The sequence below is a fragment of the Ursus arctos genome, unplaced genomic scaffold (assembly GCF_023065955.2).
Source record: "Ursus arctos isolate Adak ecotype North America unplaced genomic scaffold, UrsArc2.0 scaffold_12, whole genome shotgun sequence".
Taxonomy (NCBI): domain Eukaryota; kingdom Metazoa; phylum Chordata; class Mammalia; order Carnivora; family Ursidae; genus Ursus; species Ursus arctos.
The window spans coordinates 14,019,519-14,034,748 of NW_026622786.1; the positions used below are offsets into that span (position 1 = coordinate 14,019,519).

The 15,230-nt window shown below is 54.2% G+C and overlaps 1 protein-coding gene across 1 annotated transcript in view; it reads left to right on the forward strand.

Annotated features, from left to right (window-relative positions):
• Positions 1-15,230, forward strand: part of KCND3 (potassium voltage-gated channel subfamily D member 3) — a 211,609-nt gene that overhangs the window by 195,511 nt on the left and 868 nt on the right. The window contains exons 3-7 of the mRNA XM_048220471.2: positions 5,359-5,521; positions 11,384-11,485; positions 11,844-11,933; positions 13,511-13,567; positions 14,713-14,960. Coding sequence (XP_048076428.2) covers positions 5,359-5,521; positions 11,384-11,485; positions 11,844-11,933; positions 13,511-13,567; positions 14,713-14,960 — 660 coding nt within the window. The remainder of the gene's footprint in view (positions 1-5,358; positions 5,522-11,383; positions 11,486-11,843; positions 11,934-13,510; positions 13,568-14,712; positions 14,961-15,230) is intronic.

Below are 15,230 nucleotides of genomic sequence, written 5' to 3' on the forward strand. Positions count from 1 at the left end.
AACGGATGAACTAGGTGGGCTAGATGAAGGGGATTAAGAGGTACAGACTTCCGGTTATGAAATAAGTCATGGGGATGTAATGTGCAGCACAGAGAATAACAGTCAATATCATCATAACTTTGTACGTGTCAGATGGCCACCCCACTCATCACGGGAATCATTGCGTAATGGACAAAAGTATCGAATCTCTATGATGCATGCCTGAAACGTATAGGCTAGTATATGTCAGCTATACCGCAATAAAGGAAATTAACTTTAAAAATAATGATAATCAGCAGTCCCCTGATCAACACCATCACCGCCGTCCTCGTTATCATGGGATCCGAGTGGAAGAAGGTTAAAACAGAAACGGTAATTGGTTGGCACGCAGAGTCCAAAGAAGGACCAAAGAGCTAAGCCACAGGGAAGGCGACCATAAAGCTGGCCCTCGGAATTAGGGCAGCAACTCAGACTCCATCAGACTCCCTTTTCCACTTCTCACCTCTTTCTCCGTGTCAGCCTGCTCCCTCTCGGACCACAGCCTGGTGTCCTCCTGTGGCAGAAAGCGTGGCTGCCAACAGCTCCAGAGCTGTACTGGTTCCAGCGTCAGCCCTCTGTGATGACACTGATCTCGTCTCAAAGGTAACACTCCAGGGGCGGGAAGGCGTTGCCAGTATGAGTAGCCAGCCGGAGAAATGCAAATCAAAACCACAGTGAGATACCACTTCCCACCCACCGCGACGGCTAGAATCAAAAGACAAATAGTAACAAGTGTCGGTGAACATATGGAGGAAGTGGAGCCCTAATTTAGTGCTGGTGGGAATGCAAAGTGGTGCAGCCGCTTTAGAAAACACTTTGACAGTCCCCTGCACTGTTAGACACGCAGTCACCACGTGACTCCTGGAGAAAGGAAAAAATCCTTCCACACAAAAACGCGTACACGAATCTTCAGAGCAGAATTCATTCGTAACAGCCCCGGAGCGGAAACAACCCAAATGTCCATCAGATGATGGGTGAAAGAGCAAACTGTGGGACATCCGCACAATGGGCTATTATTCAGCAGTAAGAAGGGTTGAAATAGTGGCCCCGCGACAACGGGGATGAAGGTCGAAGCCTTAGCACATCACGCTGAGTGAAAGAAGGCAGACACAGAAGGCCGTGTATTGTAGGATTCCATCGATACGAAATGTCCGAAAGAAGGAAATCTGTAGAGACAGACAGTAGTTCCGCGGTGGCCTAGGGCTGAGCGGTGAAAGGAGTGGGATGATCCCCCACTGCTTAGTGGGGGTGGGGTTTTTTGTGGGGGGGAGGTGATGAAAATGTTCTAAAATTAGACTGTCGTGTGGGTAGCACGACACGGGAAATACACTAAAAAATATTGAATTGTGGGTGCCTGGGTGGCTCAGTCTGTTAAGCGTCTGCCTCGACTCAGGTCATGATCCCAGGGTTCTGGGATCGAGCCCCGCATCGGGCTCCCTGCTCAGTGGGGAGTCAGCTTCTCCGTCTCCTCTGCCCCTCCTCCCTACTTGTGCATGTGCTTTCTCTCTCAAATAAATAAAGAAAATCTTTAAAAAATATATTGACTTGTATGATTTAAATGGATGAATTGTATGATCTATAAGTTATATGTCAGTCAAGCTGTTAACCAATGAATCCAGGAGAGGGGCTCATGGCCCAGCGGGAGTCGGAGGCCTCGTTCTGGACTTGTTAACCATGCCTGGTGGGAGCAGGGGCAGAGGGGGAGCTTTGTAAGAATACGGCAGCTCCTCGGGAAACAGTTTATGTCGTAACGGTGGGGAGGGCACAGATCCTAGATGGGCAGACCATTAGCAGACAAAACAAGAGGTGCCCACCGCACTGGTTATTTATAGAGAATTTACATTTACCCAGAGACCGCATTAAGTGCCTCTTCTGAATCATCTCATTAATTATTCCAACAACCCTGTAAGTTAGGTATATAAAACCTACTTTATATTGGTAGAGGCTATGCTTAAATAACTTTCCCAAGGTCACTTAACCAGTAAGTAATGTGGGGCCGGGGATCAACCTGGGACCTGTCTCCAGTCTCCTCTCTCAATCATTAGGCCATGCTGCCTCCCTCTGGCTTTACATAAGTTGCTGAGAAATTCTGGAACACACCACTGGAGACGGAGCTTTCCATCCATTCTTTATTTCATTTACTTATTCACCCTTTCACTAGAGGAGACCCTTCTACCGTGAAAGCCGGGAACTTCCTTCGCCGGCATAGGACCGCTTGTTGGTCATCTTTGGAAAGTGCCAGAAGACTGGAGGTGTCTGTTCAGCCCCTCCTGACCGCACTGCCATCCACACCCATTCCTCCAGCTTGTCAAGGGTACCAAGAACTGGGACAAGAACGCCCCTTGCGAAGATCACGGCGCTGCAGTCCCTCGGTCCACCAGCCAGCAAACCCTCCCAAAACAAGAGATAAGGCTCACTTGGCAAGACGCGTGCCTCGTGAGCAGTACGGCTTATCTTCCCAGTGTTCGCAAGCTGTCCACTTAATACCTGCTCTCTTCTGCCAGCCTTCGGATGGCAGAATCGATGGGTGCCAAGCCTGTTGGTTGGTGGCTTCTCAGGCTTCCTTTCCCTCGTCTTCAAAAATATCAACACAGCGGTTTTTGGCCTCCAGTCTCTCGGTGTTTCTGCACCGCGCCACGGTTTCTGCGACGATGGGCGATGTTCTACAACTCCATCTGTGCACCCCTCCTGTCTCCTGGGGCGGGATCCAGGTGCGCCTGTGCGGTGCCTCCGCCAAAGACAGCTGCGCACTCGCCCGCTCTCCCCTCTCCTCCCCGGAGCTCCGCATCCTTTCCCCCCACATTTGTCGCAGCCTCTCCAAGATAAAGCCTGTTCTTCTGGGTGCAGAAGGCAGAGAGCGCACGGGAGTGGAGTTGCCCTGCTTTCGCTCTATCGTCTGTCACCAGCAGACCATCTGTGCCAGCAGCGGGCACGGCTCTACTCCTCCCTCTTTCTTCCACCTTTCTGTGTCCTTAGCATTTCTCACCAGCCTCCATCACCCCAAAATGTAGCCTTTTTGACACTGTGCTTCCATACACCTGCCACGCTTCAGTTCCACCCGTGGCCGTGAGCTTGATGTCCACCTTTCAGTCACATACCCGAAAATCCCAGCTAACATCATTTGCCTCTGGGGGCAGCCCCCTTCCTTCGTCATCGGGATTAGCTGAACGCAGGACGATCCGCTGTGTTTTTAGAGTGGATTCCCAGCCACGGAGACCACGGTTTCCGGGACGCCTGGACCAAAGCCATGGTGTGTATGTTTATGCGACTGCACGTGTGACAAGGGGATCGTGGTCCAGGTTGCTCGTTCTCGCTGCCCTTGACAGACAAGGAGGCCGAGGCCCAAAGCCACATTCCCTCAAGGTCATGCAGTGATTTGAGGGTGAGCTGGCCAGGGCTTGAACCCAGGTCGCCTGAGTCCGGAAGCCAGGTTCTCAACCACACCGCTGGAGGGCCCTCCTGAGCAGCACGGCCGAGGTGAGCCTCGGGTCAGTGTTCCCAGAAAGAGTGGCCTCAGGCTTTCGTGTCCGTGGTGTGACAGGGACAGCTTGAAGCCCAGACAAAGGGCCAAGACACCGAGGGAGAAGGAAGAGCGTCCGCAAAAGAGGAGCCTAATTCACGGGGTGTCGAGAGGCTTAAATGAGGTCACTCATTCACTCTCCAAATATGTGTCAGCGGCTGACGTATCATCCACAGAGCCCTTAGGTGCTTAGGAGGGGAGGACATCACACTCCTGAAAAGATCTGCCCTGTCCCCTTCCCCTTCTCCTTTGCGTCCTCAGGACACCTGGGTCCCCTCAGGTCAAGGGACTCTGGGCCTCGCTATTCGGTGGCAGCAAATCCTGGTCCTCCTCCAGCTGCTTCTGCTCCAAACACTCAAAGGGCCAGGGGAAGGGGGGAGATGGTGTTTCTGGCTTTGGCCAAAGGAGTCATCACAGCTCTTTGCCTAATAAAGCCTCTAATTTATCTCAATAAAGAAGAGGCTAAACGCTTAACTACTGTGGAGAGTACCTTATTGATTGGAGGAGAGAGGCTCTGGCCTGCCTGCCCAGGGCTGAGCCCAAGCCAGGCCCAGCTGGTCCCCAGGGGGCGGCTGCCAGGGTGTGAAGTACTTCGGAGAGTTTCTCAGAGCTCCGAGAGCAACGGCGCTGTCCCAAAGTGGCTGCGTGGCTTAGGGGGCTGAGTTTTGGAGCTCACGGCTGCCCTCTGAGATGGTGTGGTTGGTAGAAAAGAGATGAAAGCAAGAGGAATGGGTTTTAATCCCAGCCTCTCCCCCAGCGTGGGCAGTCCCCCTGCCTGGGAGCTTCACTTCCCGCATCTGCACAGTGGGGCTGAGGACACAAAGTTCCCAGGGTCCGTGGAGCTTGTGGGAGGTAAGCGTGCAGAAGGCCTTTGGGCATTGGAAGTCTCCACGTGAACAGAGGGTGGGTTTATTGTTTGTTATTTTTATCAACATAAATGAGATTGTGCCGCTTTCCTTCCCAGTACTCATCCGTGGCTGCTGGTTGCATTTGGCACAAAATCCACACTCCGTGGGGTGGCCTCCGCCTCCTTTTGTAGCTACCCTCCGCCCCCGCCCCCCCACTGGTGGGCCTGCAGTCCTTCCCAGAGCCCCCCCCACTCCCTCCTCCCTCAGGGCCTCTGCCTTTCTGTTCCTTCCGCCTGGCACGCTCTTGCCCACGTGTGTCGCATGGCCGGACCCTTGAGCTTTAGATCTCAGCTGAAATGTCAGCTCCTCAGAGAGGCTGTTCCTGGCCACGCTGCCCCCGCCTGGCACAGCACCTGTCTCTCTTCTCTTCATGGAAATAATGACACGTCGGTGTGTTCCCTTGTTTATGGTCTTCCCCTTGTAGGTGATCGCCTCTGGGAACACAGGAATCTTTTCTGTTCACTCCCAGGTCAGAGTAGGCACGTAGTAGGCACTTCAAACAACTGTTGAATGAAGGGATGGATGGATGGACAGGCGGATGGATGGATGGATAGATGGATGGATGGACGGATGGATGCATGGATGGACGGACGGATGGATGCATGGATGGACGGACGGATGGACGGACGGATGGATGGATGGATGGATAGATGCATGGATGGATGGATGGATGCATGGATGGACGGATGGACGGATGGACGGATAGATGGACGGATGGATGGATGGATGGACGGATAGATGGACGGATGGATGGATGGATGGACGGATGGACGGACGGATGGATGGATGGATGGATAGGTGAGTGATGGGTAGGGAAGCCTGGCTTGTTTCCTCAGTGACCTCTCTTCCTCATACTTGTTTCTCTCTCTCTCTCTCTCTCTCTCTCTCTCTCTCTCTCTCTCTCTCTCTCAGATATGGAGATATGGTGCCCAAGACAATTGCAGGGAAGATTTTTGGCTCCATCTGCTCCCTGAGTGGCGTCCTGGTCATCGCCCTGCCGGTCCCTGTGATCGTTTCCAACTTCAGCCGGATTTACCACCAGAATCAGAGAGCTGATAAACGCAGGGCACAAAAGGTAAGCCTCAGCCTGGGGGGCTCAGTCAGGGGCCCAGCCCTCTGCTTTGGGCCTTGGGCTGCGGTCACAGTCAGGTCGCCAGGCCTGGACTTCCGGGGCGGATCCCTGCCCAGACGGCCTCTGGCTTTGGAAGGTAAGGCAGCTTCATGTCCCTTCTTACCGACCAGTGTCCTGCATTCCAGCTCCAAGCCCCAGTCAGCTGCAAAGTGCAACAAGCCCTCAATCATCCAGAAACTGACTGTCTCCCTCCCGGATGTTCTGTGCAATTTCCTTGAGCCCTGGCTTCCCCTTCAAGACCTCAGCCGCCAACACTCAGGGCCCCGGCCCCCTCCCTGTCCCTGCCAGGAGCTGACTGGGGCACGTAATTGCTCTCCGATCCCCTCTGCTAGCTGACACACAACACGCAGACTGAACAGAAATTTGCTGAGGAGAAAAGCGAAAGCTCTGAGAGGAGAACGTTCTGAGGCCGCTGAGTTCCAGAACAAACGTCACGACGGGCTTCGGTCACCTCGGGGTGTCTGGGGTTCAGGCACCGAACTGCGGTTGGTGACCAGGAGAATAGCCATTGGTCCTGAGGAAAGTTCGCGGCGATGTCCAGTAATCACTGCTTAAGAAGGCCGGGCGGCGCATGCCCGCATTCGCCCGCGGAACGAGGAAGCCTGTCTGAGGGCTGTGGTGCGTTCTCAGGGCATCTGGCTAGTGAGGGTTCTTGGGTCCTGACTTTTGCCAGCTTCCTTCCAGGAAAAGGGAGGACCGCGGGGGCCGTTTGCCATTTCTCTTCTGATCTGGGCTGAAATAAGTACCCTTCGGCAGCCGCTCAACGTCCAGGGGGTACGGTCAGAGCCTTTCTGGGTACAGTGGGCAGGGGAGACCTTGTTGAGAGGGTCACTTATGAGGGCTTATTGTATTCTTTCTTTCGTTCATTTATTCCAGAAACATTTCCTGCACCCGCGCTGTGTCAGGCCCTGTGTGCAGCTCGTGGCTTCCTCCCCCCACGATCCCTGCTGCTGGCCTCCCAGTCCCAGGGCTAACACCAAGGGACAGGGCTTCCTTGACTTATCAGAGGAATCCAGAATTTCAGCACATATCTGTCTATGCTGTCTGAAACAAAGTCACAATGTTCATGAAACTTAGCTCTGAAGCGTATGGTGATTTACATAGAATAATACTTAATAATATAGGTTATGCAATTATATAATGAATCCAGTCGGTTCCCACTTCCGACATAGCCCCTTTTGTGTGCCCTTGTGGTCGCCCCCTCAGCCTGTGCTGAGATACCTTTTGACTTGTCTTGACCTGGCTCTGTAAGGTTGCCAGCCGCCTTAGATCGATCTTCTGGCTCTGTGCTGTCCTCTCCCTCCCCCCCCACCTCCCGCACCCATTTCCTACCTCTTCGTCCACGGTCCAGGCCTCCCCACCCCACCCTCTACTAGCCACCCAGAAATAGAAGTCTTATCTCATTCCCTGTTCGAGTCAGCTGGCAAATGTGGACAACATCTAAATTCATTATGCTGGCCTCAAGAAAGGGCCAGGGGTCCTAGAGGGCCACTCCCCAGGAGCAAGGCTGACGTAGATGTTTGGTTCAGCGGGTGAGGGTCAAAGGAATCCCCAGCTCACACACCAGCCTACTGCTGGGCTTGAAACTGTTCCTGCAGCTGCCCTTCCCTCTGTGCCCGCACCCTGACCTACCCACCTCTCAGGGCATCGCATCCCCTGCTGTTTCACCCCTGCAAAGAACGGAACAGTGGTCATTTCCACTGGGACTTTACAGAGCTCATCCTGTGTGATTACAGTGCAGAAGGGATCAGACTTGGCGTGTCCCTCCTTCTAGCTGCTAAAGCTGACACTCCCTCCCTTCTGCCTCCCCCCCCCCACCCTCTTCCCTCTCCCTTTGAAATCCAAGTAAATATTTACCGTGTTTTCACCTCCCCTGGATACTGTCTCTCCTCAAGGTTGCTGGCTCTGTCTCTTTCACCTTGGGCTTCTTGTGAGAGGCAAAAAAAAAAAAAAAGAAAAAGAAAAAGAATATGAGACCACTGCCTGCTTCCAGCGCTGGGTCTGTAACCGGGAAACAGGGAAGGCAGGTACAGGAGACTTGGGGGGGGCGGGTTGGAGAGATGGGACAGGGAGGGGGTCAGGGAAGCTAATAGCTCTCAGTCCAGACCACACACTCGGGAGCTAGACAGCCGCAAAGTTATGCTCCAGCCCACCGGCATCCGCTGTAAAGGGAAGGCTTAAAAAGTTGTCATCCTTTCCCGTCACGACTGGCTTGCTTGGGGTTGTTACCAAAAACGAACTCCATGACTATTTGCTTCAGAGACTAGGTTCTCGAAGCCAAGTGAATTGAAGATTTGAAGATCAACTAAGGAGGTCTAGCAGCGGACAGAGAGAAGGGAACATCTGGAGTGGGTTTGGGGGGGTTTTAGTGATTTTTATTGAGCTAGGTTCTCGAAGCCAAGTGAATTGAAGATTTGAAGATCAACTAAGGAGGTCTAGCAGCGGACAGAGAGAAGGGAACATCTGGAGTGGGTTTGGGGGGGTTTTAGTGATTTTTATTGAGCTAAGATTCACATGGAAGTTATAAGATTATCACCACCAGGGTTCGGATGTTGATACGATCCGCGAATCCCATTCAGACTTCCCCAGTCTGACGTGTCCTCGTGTGAGGGAGTGTGCGAGTGTGAAGTGTGATACCATGTGGGTTCATGCCTCCAATGCCTCGGTCAAGGTGCTGAACCGTTCCAGCACCGGAAGGATTCCTCCCACCCTACCTCTATCCCTTCCCTAACTCCCGGCAACCATTTACCTGTCCTCCATTTATTCAATGTTTTCATTTCAAAAATGCTACATAAATGGATTCGTGCAGTAGGTAACCTTTGGAGGTTTTTTGGCGGGGGGGCGGTTTGTTTTTTTCCATTTCACATAATTCCTGGAGATGTATCCAAGTTGTCTGTATCAATAGTCCATTCTTTTTTCCCGCTGGGCAGTATCGCATGACGTGGATGTATCATGTGCCATGGACTAGAAGAACCACATTTTTGGTTATTAGAAGTAAAGCTGCTGAGAACATTCATGAACAGGTTTTTGCGAGAACGTAACTTTTCATTTCTCTGGGGTGAATGCCCGAGGGTACAATGGGCCGTGCTCTCCTGTGGCTTTTCCACGTCTCCTTCTTTCTCCTTCTTCTGCCTCTCCCGGGGTAAGAGATGTCAATACTCGTGGCCCAGACCGCACCTGGAACTGTACCCAGAGTGGAAGCATCCTCCTTCCAGACCTCCCCGTCAACCCTGGAATCTCCATCCTTCCTGAAGCTGCAACTTCCTGGGCCTTGTTCTTCCGGTTTAGAAAGTTGCCTGGCAGGCCTTGAAATTCAGGGAGAGGGCTGTTGCGGAGGCAGCATTTGGCCTGAAGGTAGGGAGGCCTGAGTGGAAGCCCCCCTTCCCCCCGCCAGCCCGCTGCCTTACCCTGGAGAAGTTACTTCCCCTCATATCCTCCATTTTGTTGTCTTCAGAATCGCCTAGATGATGACCACATTCTCTTTGAACCTCTCACATTGCGCTCATGGCCAGTGGGGGAGGGAGAAGCTAACGAGTCCCCACAGGGATGAGCCTGTGACCAGGGCCTTATTAATGGACTTCTGTCCAACCGGGAAGGACCGTCCTCCTTCCTGGGTCCTCAGCAGCCTGGCTTGCACCTGCTCCGTGCACAGCCCCGTGTCAGACGCCGAAGATAAAAAAAAGCGTAAGCCAGACTCCGGCTCTCAGGAGCTCAAAGTCAAACGAGAAATCCTCCCCAAATTTCATGTGCTGGGTATGGTTCTGTAAATACATTGCAAACCTCTTTATCCTGTGTGGGAAATGATTAAACAGTGTTGGGCATATGATATGACAATCTGTTGCTTTAATAGAGCCCAGGGTAAGATAAGATTAAAAGAAGTGCCACAAAGGAGAACAGGAGAATCTTTCATCTCTAGAAAGTAATGAAGACAGACCCCAGATACGAGAAAGGTCTGGCTGTAAGTGGTGCAATCAAATTATATAAGGGCTGTAACGAGCTTGACACAATTGGATTTCCATATGCAGCTCTCCACACCGGGTCCTCACCCAAGGCAATAACAGCCACATCCTCAGATGATGAGCTCCGTGCTTGAATGTAGACACGTCGCGGAGGGGAGGCCTGGCGCCGTCCTGGGCCTGGGATGGAAGTTCTTGGCTCAGAGAGAAGAGGGCTGACAGGGCTTCCTGGCCATCCTTTCCCTGCTGGATTCCCCTTTCCGCTCTCACCATCTAGAGAAGCCCTCTTCCTCTGATTCACAGACAGAGCTGGGCCCAAGCCCTGGCCTCTTCCCCGTATTCTGAAGCCAGGAAAGGGAGTCGAGCTGTCCCTGTGGGGCCACGCAGGGCACAGGAAACAAGAGATCTACTGTGTTCTTTGCGCTTCCGTTGACAGCCTAAATCTGACTCCCTGGCCCCTTTTTAGCACATGAAGCAGCCCAGCAGGACCCTGGGAAGGGGCACTTGCCCGTGCTGGGGAGAGGTAGGCAAGAAATGGGAATTGCCACAATTTCCCAAGGCCTCCTGCCCCGCTCAGAGTCCATGGCCAAGTCACCGCGGACTTTCACAGAGGGAGAGAAGGGACTCCTCTGCCCCAGGACGGATCCGTGAGTCCCTGTGGACTCTTCTGCTTCCCACGAGGACCTAGCACTGGCTCTACGTCTCCAGGAGCCCAGACTCTGGCTGCATTTTTGTAAACCAGCAGGAAGCCCTTTCCCCGTCCCTTCTCCCTCTTTCCTAAAGCCTCTTTCCTCTTGGGCCTCAGTCCGCGGTTGTGCTGCCATCACAGTGACACTGATTATGGCTATTAGGAAGGAGAGGAGCAGCCAATGTGCGTGCGGTGGGTCCAGCCTCCCCCCTGCTTCGGCAAGCGAGACAGGTGCGCTTGCCATGAGACACCGTGCCACCCTCCTGCAGGGGAATCTGCTCCGGGCTTCCCAGGCTGGGGCCGGGGAAGTTTCCAGTCGTCCTAGTTAAAGCCAGAGTGGTGTGTAAAAATGTGTTCCATCCTCCCCTGTCTCATGCACACAGTGGGCTGTGCATCGCACACGCGTGCACCTGCTCTCGTTCCCACAGACACGTGTGGCAAACACAGACGCGTGTTGGCCCCTCCATGCACGCATCCACTCCCCAAAACAGACATGAGATTTTAAAGACACGTATTGATCTAAAAATTACTAGGCAATGGGGATACACCCATGAACAAAACGAAAACTCCTGCTGTCACGGAATTTACATTCGGGGAGGCAGTAGCAAGGTAAAAGCAGAAACCATATACTCCCTGAGTAATGAGTGCGAAGGGCAAAACAGGGAGGAAGTAAAGACGTGTTAAAGGGCACAGATGCACACTCCTTGCTTTTCTCCTAATTAACTGATGTTTGGGTGCCTGCTGGATACACGGGGCGGCACCGGGCCCTAGGGGAGCGTTGGGAGAGCTCCAACACATGCCCCTTCTTGGAGCTGGCAGTCCAGAGATGAGAAATAGTCCAGTGCGATACCGAGTCGGTAAAGGTCATGAAGCTTTTGGGAGGAGGGCGGGCTTTGATGCGTGGTATTTCTGCTGCCGGATTGCACCACGGCTGGAGAGGTGAGTGGAGACCCCCAGGAACTCTGCCCAGGACCAGGCTGCACCGAGCGGGTGTGCAGAGTCTCAGAGCCAGTGCCAGGGTCCGCACACAGAGAGCCGTGTCCTTCGTCAGGCGTCACCTGGGAACACGGCCGCGCTGGGACGGCTTGCTGTCGTTGGCTTTGCCAGGCTCGCGGTCTGGTCTTTCAGGCTCGCTCACTCTTTTTTCTTTGCCGATCGCAGAAGGCCCGCCTTGCCAGGATCCGCGTGGCCAAGACAGGCAGCTCCAATGCTTACCTGCACAGCAAGCGCAACGGACTCCTCACGGAGGCACTGGAGCTGATGGTAGGCGCCCGCAGGGCCTGGACTGGGCGGAGGGGAGGGGGACGGGCTTCTTTTCTCTTTCCAGGGGCACCACTACCCCCAAAGCCCCAATGTGAACCCTAAGAAGGACAGGCTTCCAGACCTTCTCCAGGGTGCACCCCTCCACGGACCTCTCCCATAGGATTATCAGCACGACCCCTGACCCAGGCGGAGAGCCAGGGCTCCCAGCCCCAAAGCTAGCCTGTTCTCTGGGGAGCCTGAAATTTGGTTCGTCCCGATTTTTCTGGTGCCCTCCCGCCTCCTGTGGAGAAATGAAGGACACGGAGAAGACGGGAGGAGCCCACAGCGTGAGCCTCAGCCTCTCTTCTTTTCCGGCTAGGGCACGCCGGAGGAGGAGAACATGGGCAAGAGCACCTCCCTCATTGAGAGCCAGCACCACCATCTGCTGCACTGCCTGGAGAAAACCACTGTGAGTCCCAGCCCGCTGCGCTCCTTCCCATCCCCGCCCCCCTCCACCTTTCCAAGGGCCGCTGCTCAGGGAGCAGGAACTCTGCGCCCACGCCCTCGTCCTGGGCCCAGGCTGCACGAGTCAGAGTCTGTCCCCTTCATATCCAAAAAGCAATGATGAGGTCTCTGTCAACCCTTGGGAGGAAGACCCCAAGGGGGGGGGGGGGCTCAGTCTCCAGGGTAGGAGGCCTGCTGCATCCTGCAGCAGATAGAAGGCCATCACCCCCAGCCTTTCTGCCCACCCCTACATGGTCCCGAGAGCCCGTTTTCGTGGTGACTGAGAGCTAAGGGCTCTGCCTCTCGGTTTCTCAGTCCGGATGGGCATCACTCTTCAAAACTCAAGCTGAATTTATCCTAGATTGCTACAGGGCAGTGGAGGAGGGCATCAGTTTTTGTCCTGTCCCAGGGGCTAGGCTGATGCAATGTGTGGGGCCCTTTTGCTCCCTCCATCGCTCCTTAGAGTGAATGAAGGAGGCGGTGCCTCTATTTCTCTAGCCAGGGATTGTATTGTCTCCCTCTTAGTCACCCTGTAGGGCCCAGGGAGTTCAGATTCTGCAAGACTGTTAAAATAGAGCCGTGGTTTAGGACACTGTAGCTGGAATGTGGCATGTTGCCTGTGCCCCACAAACAGACTGAAAGGAAGGGCAGTGGGGCCAACCCTGGACCCTTGGCAAAAAGTTCGAGGAACAGCAGGGAAGTGGAGACGTCAGGATGGACAAGCCCAAGAGACAAAGTGCAACCTTTCCCTGTGCCTTCTAGGCCCGCCCTCCCCAGAGAGCCCACGGTCAGGGCTCAGCACAGTAGGGAAGGAGCTTTCTACTTTTGAATGTCCCATATCCCGGCCTCTAGATGCAGGGGGACTAGATGTCAGATGACTCTTACCATGAGCCCAGTGCAGATACTGTGAATGGCGGTTGAACCCAAAGAGGGCTTCCAAAGCGGGAAAGTACTCCGAGAACCCTAGTTTCCAGGATTTATCAGCTATGTCTTACCATCAAGAACTACATATGTGTATCTAGAACTTCTCTCAAAGACTCAGAGCTTGCCAACGGGATAGGCCTGGACCCAACTGCCCTTTCCAAGTTGCATGTGCTGGGTGGAATGTGTCAACTGAAAGGATATGGGTAAAAATGTTTGGGTTTGAGGGGCTGGAATGTTGGCATTGAAGAACGGAGACTTTGGGGATGGAGGGACGGAATGCTGGCACTGAAGGGGTGGAATGCTGAATCTGCGGGAGCGAATGTCGGATTGTGGGGTCGCGGGCGGGAAGGGCTGGGGTGAAAGAGATGGAATGCTGGACTTCAGGGGAGGAATGTTGGGCTAGAAGCAGCAGGATGTGGGGATGGGAGGAATGGACGCGGGGTTTGAGCAGGGTCGTGTTGGAGCCAAGGGAGAGAGAATGCCGGGAGCAAGGGCTGGAATGTTGGACTCCCGGGTGGAATGCTGGGCTGGGGGGACTGGATGTCAGAACTGAGCTTGGGAATGCTGGAATGTACAATCAATGGTGTTTTTATCTTCTGCTGGCACGTTGTCCCGCAGGGGTTGTCTTATCTTGTGGATGATCCCCTGTTATCTGTACGAACTTCTACCATCAAGGTATCAGTTTTTTAAATTCAATTGCTCTTTTTCTCTCTGATTCTTCTGAGTCTGTGGATTCTCCTCTTTTTACCCCCTGGTCTGGTTCTCTGCATGTGCTGTCGATTCTTCTGGGGCTTTTCCTACCTCTACTGCCACCCCCAGCAGCAGCTCAGGCTGTTGGGGGTTCTTGCTGTGCTACCCGACTGCTTGTCTGCTTCCCTCCTTTGACCTCCTTTGACCTCCAAGGGCTTGGAGAGGGTGGCAGAACGTGGCAGCCAAGTCGGTCCCCTGTGAGTGTCCCTGGGCCCCTTCCCCAGCTCCGCGGGGACTCCTGGTCCTGGCTGCCAGGGCTGGTCTCTCTCTGTACTCTCCTCCCATGCAACTTCTCTCCAGACTGGCGGCCTCAGCCAGACCGTTAACGCCATAGATTTTGAGTCACCTTGACCAAACAGCTCCCCCCCCCCCCCCGTTATCCTGGGTTCAGCAGCAAAAGGCTGTTAGCATTCCTTCCCACGCTCACATTTGACTTAGGGAATCCCGTGCCTCCAGATACATTAAGGATCCGCACATCCCATAATCAGGTGGGGGGGGGGACACAATAATGAAAAGAAATCATAACCCGGACAGTCTGACCCCATAGGCCTTCAAGAGCAAAGCTCTCCCAATTCCATGAATAATCCAGTGCCTTCAAAAGCTTCCATCTCACATGTACTCAGGATTCATAAGGATCTTACCCATTAAATCCAACCCAGTAGTCAAGACTGCTTAGCGTTCCCACTCCCCAGGGTCAGCGACTCCCTACCTGCCACCCCCGAGAGATCCTGGGCAAACCCTGCAGAGTCAGTCAAGTCGGCTTCTAGCTCTGAGGAAGCCACTAGATCCCTCCAGGCCCTCTGGATCCCGTCAGCTCAAAGCCCATCGTGATCTCACAGCCGCAGTCCCCACCCTTCCACCTCAAGGCCAGGGCTGCCAATAGGAACCTTCTTCTTTCTGCCTTTGATGCCTGTGGGACATCGCCCCTCCCGAACGCTTAACCGTGCTCCAGGCACCTGGGAGCCCTCCTCTCAAGGCCCAGACAGAGGCAGGCAGCCCCCCGGCGCCTGGGGGCTCATCCCCCTCCTTCCCATCCCCTTTCCTACTTCTTCTCCTTCTGCTTCCCACAGAACCACGAGTTCGTCGATGAGCAGATGTTTGAGCAGAACTGCATGGAAAGCTCGATGCAGAACTACCCGTCCACAAGAAGCCCCTCACTGTCCAGTCACCCGGGCCTCACCACCACCTGCTGCTCCCGGCGTAGTAAGAAGAGCACGCACTTGCCCAACTCCAGCCTGCCGGCCACGCGCCTGCGCAGCATGCAGGAACTCAGCACGATCCACATCCAGGGCAGCGAGCAGCCCTCCCTCACCACCAGGTGGGCGCTCCATCCCCCTCAGTCCCCGAGGCTCCGGTCTCGCCCCGTCCCAGAAGGGAACGGCCTCGGCCTTCGCAGAGCCTCCAGCCCTCCATCCCTTGATGTAATACAGGAGCCCCTCCACCTGCCTTACCCTTGCAAGTTAACCCAAAGGCCCTTCGTTTGCTGGGGAGGGCGCTATAGCAGGCTTAGGCCCAATGTGAGGTTAGAGACCAGAAACGATAACTGGGAAACCAAAAAAAAAAAAAAAAACAAGCAAAGCGAAACACC